At 68.8% G+C, this 6,757-nt stretch overlaps 4 protein-coding genes across 4 annotated transcripts in view; 2 read left to right on the plus strand and 2 right to left on the minus strand.

Moving 5' to 3' along the window:
- The window catches only part of EMIHUDRAFT_463192 (Hypothetical protein), a gene marked incomplete at both ends in the record, with an annotated part of 1,029 nt that extends 944 nt beyond the window's left edge, over window positions 1–85 (plus strand). Inside the window, one exon of the mRNA XM_005780151.1 lies at window positions 44–85. Coding sequence (XP_005780208.1) covers window positions 44–84 — 41 coding nt within the window. The remainder of the gene's footprint in view (window positions 1–43) is intronic.
- Window positions 86–1,847: 1,762 nt separating this feature from the next.
- EMIHUDRAFT_64340 (hypothetical protein) lies at window positions 1,848–2,483 on the minus strand (the record flags this gene model as incomplete). The annotated part of the gene is made up of 1 exon (XM_005780152.1): window positions 1,848–2,483. One exon carries the CDS (start codon window positions 2,481–2,483, stop codon window positions 1,848–1,850), a length of 636 nt encoding a protein of 211 aa, XP_005780209.1.
- Window positions 2,484–3,417: 934 nt separating this feature from the next.
- EMIHUDRAFT_204744 (hypothetical protein) lies at window positions 3,418–5,858 on the plus strand (the record flags this gene model as incomplete). Its single annotated transcript, XM_005780153.1, has 5 exons — window positions 3,418–3,879; window positions 3,973–4,224; window positions 4,303–4,695; window positions 4,905–5,054; window positions 5,406–5,858. 5 exons carry the CDS (start codon window positions 3,418–3,420, stop codon window positions 5,856–5,858), a joined length of 1,710 nt encoding a protein of 569 aa, XP_005780210.1.
- Window positions 5,859–6,091: 233 nt separating this feature from the next.
- EMIHUDRAFT_204745 (hypothetical protein) overlaps window positions 6,092–6,757 on the minus strand; it is a gene marked incomplete at both ends in the record, with an annotated part of 2,428 nt that continues 1,762 nt past the window's right edge. The window contains 3 exons of the mRNA XM_005780154.1: window positions 6,092–6,141; window positions 6,368–6,426; window positions 6,597–6,688. Coding sequence (XP_005780211.1) covers window positions 6,092–6,141; window positions 6,368–6,426; window positions 6,597–6,688 — 201 coding nt within the window. The remainder of the gene's footprint in view (window positions 6,142–6,367; window positions 6,427–6,596; window positions 6,689–6,757) is intronic.

Below are 6,757 nucleotides of genomic sequence, written 5' to 3' on the forward strand. Positions count from 1 at the left end.
CGATTTTTGGGGGAGGGAGCAGGGGGCCCCCTTCGCGCGGCAGGAAAAGCCCGCCAAAAAGCCCAAGGAGTTTTCCTTCAAGTAGGACCCGACGTGGCCCCGCGAGAAGCGGCAGCACACGTGTTGCCCTTACCCCGAAACGGAGGTTGTGTGGGACACCCAGGGGGCGGGGATCGCCCTTTGGGACGAGGACCCTTTGGGGGGGAACAATTACTTGGGGGGGTTGGACCTGGCCCTCCAGAACAAGGGGGGCCCCAATTTCCCTTTTGTGGGGGGGGAACCGGGGGAGGATTTTTCGCTCAAGGGCAACAACATCCGGGGGGGGGTCCCCCCGTTTTGGCACAAGCCGATGGATTTCGGGGTTTCCCCCGAGTGGGACGGTTCCCCCAAGCACGGGTCCTCCCTGGGCCTTTGGGTCCCCCCCTGGGGCCCTCCGGGGGAGGGGGCCGCCGCCCCCCCCCCCCCTCCCTCCCCGCCGCCCCTGAACCCCCCCCCCTTCCTCACCCCCCCCCCCCCCCCCAAAAAACTCACCCCGGGGACTTCCCTCCCCCCCCCCCCCCCTCTCCCGCTGGCCGACCCTCTGCCTCCCACAGCCGACCGCCTCCCTCTTCCCCCTCCCCCAGGTGAGAGGCGCTCTGCCTCCTGCCGCGGCTCGCACCCGGCGGGTCGACGACGCATCGCGCGCATCCAAGTAGTGGGGGGGCGTACAGGAAAGGCGATGCCGCCCGCTGACCGGCGGGTGACGGCTGCTAAACCCCGAAGGGCGCATCCGTCAGTTCTCACCTCACACAGAGAGCCACTGTGGCGTCCACTCGCCGGACCACTCGAGGGAGTCGAGGACGGGGCGGGCGCTGGGGCGGTGTCACTGTTGTGTGCTTGCGGGGGTCGTGCATCGTCTTTGTGTAATTTATTTCTTCGGCGCTGAGCCGCAATACAAGAGAACACACAAGTCTCTCTCTGTCACTATCTGTGACTGTGTATACTGTGTCTCTGCTCTCTCTCGTGTGACTTACCGAAGTACCGTGACAGACACATTTTTCCGAGCGGAGGGCTCGCGAGACCGAGAAGCTCGCGTGCACGTGGCCCGCGGACGCGGTGCGCCCGGCGGGGTGTAGCGGCCGTACCCCGTACGGCGCCAATCTCTCTCGGCCTCGAGATCTCGGCCTCTCCGTCGCCGCACCCCCGCAGTGGCCAGTGCCGCCCGCCCGCACGACGAAGTTTAACTTAAAGACGACCACGAAGATATCTTCGTACCTCGAGGTACTTCGACACCGGCGCAAGCTCAGGCGGCATCGGGCCATCGGCATCATCTCGCGCACTGACACTGGTTCACGCTGATCCGACCCGCTGTGGCACCCGAGTGCGGCGTCCGGCGTGGGTGCAGTGACGAGCGAGCGATACATTGCGAGCGCGGAGCGGCTCCACGTCGGACACGGGGCCGCACTGCGGACTCGCGGAGGAGGGCTGCTGGCCGCTGGAGAGTTGGAGGTTCGGGACGCCGCCCCCGCCAGGCCAGCGCGGTTGCACGGCGGATAGATGTGGCGCAACCGCACACGCTGAACAGGGGGATGGTGCCTGCTGCTGGCGCGGGCAAGCTTTGCTCTGTCTGTCATGGCCGCGTGGATTCGGCGGGGGAGGGGAAGGGGGGAGGGGCGCGGTGCCGTGCCACGGTCGTCAAAAGCGCTGTCGACCGACGACCCGAGCCTTGGCCCGCGGGCATGCGAGTATGAGGCTCGGCCTCGGCTTCTCCGAGCACCGACCGGCGGCGGTGGCGTCTGCACAGAGTGCGTTCGCTCGCTTGAGCGACTCGCACGGTGCGGAGCCGGCTCCGAGATCCAACCCCTTGGCTATCCTCGCGAATGCAGGAGGGACTCGAGCCTCGCGACGACCATTTCCACTGCCACCGGGTTCATCCCATTCGGCACGATGATGTCGGCAACCCGCTTGGAGGGCTGCACATATTTGTCGTGCATCGGCTTCACCGTCTCCTCCCACTGCCCGATGATGGCATCGACGGAACGGCTGCGCTCCACGATGTCGCGGCGGAGGCGGCGACTGAAGCGAAGGTCGGGCTCGGCGTCCACAAAGATCTTGATGTCGCACGCAGTGGCGAGCTCGGGCACGGAAAAGAGGAGGATGCCCTCGACGAGGATGAGCGGCGCGGGCGCTACCCGCCGGGGCTGCTTCCGGCGAGTATGGGTCGCAAAGTCATAGACGGGGACGTCGATCGACCCGCCACTTTTGAGCAACAGGAGGTGCTTTTGAAGCAGGGCTGCGTCGAGACTATCTGGATGATCAAAGTTCGCCTTTGCCCGCTCCGCGGAGGTTTGGTGCGCCAGGTCCTTGTAGTACGAGTCAAACTCCAGATGAAGGAGCTGCTTTCCCAGCCGCTTGGCAATGGCACGAGCAAGGGTTGTCTTGCCGGAGCCGGAGCCCCCCGCTATGCCAATCACGACGGGGCTCTTGTGCTCGGACAGGGCCATCCGTTGAGGGAGGCGGTCGCTCGGGGGAGAGGTAATGAGTGCGACCGACTCCGTCCTGCGTGGGAGTCGGTCGCTCGGCGGAAGTTTTAGGGGCGTGGCAGTCTCCTGTGACGAGCCAATCTCGGCCAGTCCGACCCCAAAGAGCGCCAGACTCCCCACGGAGAGCAGCCCGAGCATCAGGATGGGCTGGCGGCCGCGAGTGGGGGATGCGGGCCCGGCTACCACCATTGCGAAGCGCGCGTCGCCTCAAACGCGCTTCGTCGTATGGCCGAACGCGCCGAACGGGGGACGACCGAGTCCCACAGAGCGACCGGCATTTCTTTTTCAGCTAGATCAGCACACCCGCCGCCACCGCGCCAAGTTCTTTTTAAATGTGGCGAGTTCTTTTATTCATTTTAGGAAGGTGTGGCCAGCTCGTGGGAACGCAGCCCCCGTGGGAACGCCACCCCCATTAGAGGGAGCACGCCTCCGGGCCCACCCCCGCTCCTAATTGCGCACCGCCCCCGTGCGCGGGGACGTGCGCAGTGGCGCTCCTTTTCATATGAGAGTCCGGCGACCAACGGCGTCAGCTCCGTGCCGCGCGTGTCGCTGCCCGCCGAGGAGGGAGGAGCGACCAGCGTCTCGGGCGGCGGAGGCGGCGGGCCGGCGGCGGTGGCGGCGGAATCGCGAGCACCGGCTGAGCGAGCTCCTCGATTGCAAAGCTCACGGCCGCCTACTCGGGAGGCCGAGCCGCGTGTGCAAGGCAAGGGGTCAGCGGGGCGGCGGAGTCCTTCTGTCCTGCGGCGAGCGCCGCGCGGAAGCGAAAAAGAAAGAAAGAAAACAGACAACCCAAGGGAGGGATGGGAGGACGGCACGCCGCCACCACACAGGGATTGCGTGCTCCTCTCTCGGCCTTCCCACTTCTTCCGGCCGTGCTTGCGCGGGAGCCCCAAAAATGGCTTCTAAAGAAGCCCTGTTCATCGCCTTGGACGTCTCCGACTCGATGCGCCCGCACCTGGACGACGTCACCGGCGCGGTGCAGCGGATGCTGTGTGACAGGATCTTCCACTCCAAGCAGGACGCCGTCGGGCTGCTCAAGGCTGGAGCCGACGCGACCGACAACGAGGTTGCGCTCCAGATGGGCGGCTACGATCACATCGCGGTGGTCGGTTCGATGGGGCCTGTCGGCATGAAGAGAATCGAGAACGTCGGCGCGATCCACGCCGAGTCCGGCCGCGCGGACCTGATTGACGCCGTGGTGGTCGCCGCCGACGCGATTGCCCGATATGTGCGCAAAAACAAGTGGAGCAAGCGGGTGCTGCTCGTGAGCGATGGCGCAACGTCGAGGGCGGAGCTGGACGAGGAGCAGGTCGCAGACATCGCCTCGCAGCTCGCCGACAACCACATCGTGCTCGAGGTTGCGGCACTCGGGCCGCTGGGCGAGGAGGTGCGCGCCGCCCGCGCGCCCTCCTCCGCCGCGGGGCCGCCGCCTCAGTCGGAGGCGGGAGAGACGTGGGCCGCGCTCGCCAGGCTGGGGGCCCGACTCGACGCGCTGGGCAAGCCCGACAAGCCCAAGCCCTTCGTCGCGCGCGAGTGGTCCGAGGCAAAGAGGGTGTGGAGCGAGCCGCGCGCAAAGGCGACAAAGTCGACCGCCGCTTACCGCGGCCCGCTCGCGCTCGGGGGGAGCGGGGGCGGCTTCCTGCCCGTGCGCGTGTGGCGCAAGGTGGCGGCGAGCAACTCGGCGCCAGTCCTCTTCAAGAGCGTCACCAAAACGCGCGCCGCCGCCGCCGCCGACGACGGCGCGGCGGCGCCCTCGGAGTCTGTGGACCGCGACGTGCAGTGGGTGCTGAAGAGCGACCTGGACACGCAAGTCAGGCCTAACGAGATGGTGGCGGCCTACCGATACGGACGCGACGTGATCCCGGTCGCGGGCGCGCTCGAGGAGAACATGCGGTACGGCGTCCCCGAAAAGTGCCTCGAGCTGCACGGCTTTGTGCCGCGCGCCTCGGTGCCGCGCCACTACCTCCTCGGGCCGTCCGAGGTGCTGGTCGGCGACGACGCGGTGGCCGGCGCGGACAAGGCGGTGCAGGCCCTCTGCTACGTCCTCGACGAGGAGCGCCTCCTCGGGATCGCGCGCTACGCGAGGAGCAAAGGGCTCGCGCCGCGGCTCGCGGTGCTCTGGCCCAGCGCGAGCGGCTGCCTCCACCTCAACATCCTCCCCTTCAGCGACGAGGTCAAGGCGCTGCAGTGGCCGCCGCTGCCGCCCTCGCTGGCCGCGCCGCCCAGCGCAGAGCAGCGCGCCGCCGCCGACGCCCTCGTCGACGCGCTCGACCTCGACGCCGCCGCGTGGCGAGGCGCAGACGCGGAGGCGCGCCACCCGCAGGGGTTGCTGGCCCGGCGCGCGACCCCGCGAGCGCCATGAGGCTGGCGCGGCCACCGTAGGCGCGCATCTCCGAGCTCGAGCCGCAGGCGCGCGCGCTGCTCCGCCGCCCGAAGGACGTCCTCAACCCGCAGCACGCCCGCCTCCAGCAGATCGTCGTGCACCGCGCTCTGCACAAGTCCGAGGCGCTGCCGCCGCCGCCGCCGCGCCTCGTTGCTCCGCTCCAGCCGGGCGAGGACCTCTTCACGGCCGCCCGGCCGGCGGCGCAGCGGTTCGCCGCCGCCTGCCCGACGGGCGAGCTCCGCAAGCCCGGCAAGCGCGTCTTCAAGGAGGCGGCCGGCGGCGCGAAGCGGCCGAGGGCCGGCGAGGCTGGCGGCGGGCGCGAGTCACCCGGTGGCGGCAAGAGTGGCGGCAAGAGTGAGAACGGCGGCGGCGGAAGCGGAAACGGCGGCGAAGGCGGCGGCGGCGGCGGCGGCGCAGCTGTGGAGGACTTACCGCCTCTGGGCGGCGGCGGCGGCGGCCTCCGCATCGACTCTGGGCGCCCCGTCGAGTGCTTTTGGCAGATGGTGTCGACCGGGGAGAGTGCGGTCCTCCTGGACGCGATGGCGCAGATGCGGAGCTGCTTGCTCTCGCTCTTCGACAAGGCTGGCCGACCCGACGACCCGGCTGCCCGCAAGGGCTTCGACTGCTTGCGCGCGCTGCGTTCGGCTTGCATCAAGGAGGACGAGCCGGACAAGTACAACGAGCTTCTCAAAAGCGTGAAGGCCCAGTGGCTCGGGGAGAGCGGCGATGCCGCGCCGTCGCGCGAGCCCTTCTGGCGCGTGCTCTGCGAGGACAGCGCACTCTCCGCCGGTCTGATAAGCTCCAGCGAGAACGACGACTCGAGCGTGAGCGCGGCCGAGGCGCGCGCCTTCCTCCGCGAGAGCAGCGCTCCTGCCCCGGCCGCAGCCCCGGCCGCAGCGGCGTCCAAGCCCGCCGACGGGGAGGAGGAGGACGACTATGATGACTTGGAGTAGCGCCATTTCCAATCGTGCGCCTCGCGCCGGCGTGCGTCCTCGTCCAGTACGTTTGCTTGTACTCGTGCGTCGTTGTGTGTATGTTCGCTGCATGTGCATTTGCGTGTGTCGTGTGTGAGAGAGCGAGGACCGAGTGGCGAGGTGCCTGTGGCCTGTGGGCTTGTGCACGTTCGCTCGCTCCACAGGCGGCACAGCGCAGCGCTCGGCGGGGACAGGCGAGGGGTCGGACCCGTCTACCGCTGCATGCGTCCGGCCCGTGTTCCCGAGTCCGCCACACAATACTCTGATAGTAAAAAAGAGTGCGCAGCGAAACCGAGAAAATCCCACTAGCTTTCACCGACGTGACCCGACGTGCGACGCTGTTCAACGCCGCTCCGAACCTCGAGAACCTGGCCCGCGCACATAACCTGGCCCGCGCGGCGACCCGACCGATGGCGAGGTTCATCGATCATGCCCGCTGAGCTCGGGTGCATGTAGAGTCCCGCGGACCCACCCTCGGCCTAACCCACGGGAGCCTCCAAACATCGCGTTCACCAACAGGAGGAGGTCGCCAGTCGGCATCAGTGCCCTTTGCTGGTGCCGCCGCGGGCCGGAGAGGACGCCAGCCGGGCCGCTCACAAGCCCTCGGGCGCGCCCCGCTTGGTGCCCCGCCGGTCGTCGTAGCCGCCGTACCCCTGCATTGCCGCGCCGTTGTAGTAGAGCGCAGCGTTCCCGCCCGCGGCGGCGGCGGCAGCGTACTGAGCGTCGTAGCCCGGGTACTGCTGCTGCCCGTAGGCGGCGTACTGCTGCTGCGCCTGGTACTGCTGGCCGTAGGCGTCCGCGGCCGCGGGCTGGCCTGTGGCGCGGGGTGGCGGGGCGGTGACGGTGCTGACGGGAGAAGGGGGGAGGGGGGAGGGGGG

Source organism: Emiliania huxleyi, assembly GCF_000372725.1.
Source record: "Emiliania huxleyi CCMP1516 unplaced genomic scaffold EMIHUscaffold_22, whole genome shotgun sequence".
NCBI classification, from domain to species: domain Eukaryota; phylum Haptophyta; order Isochrysidales; family Noelaerhabdaceae; genus Emiliania; species Emiliania huxleyi.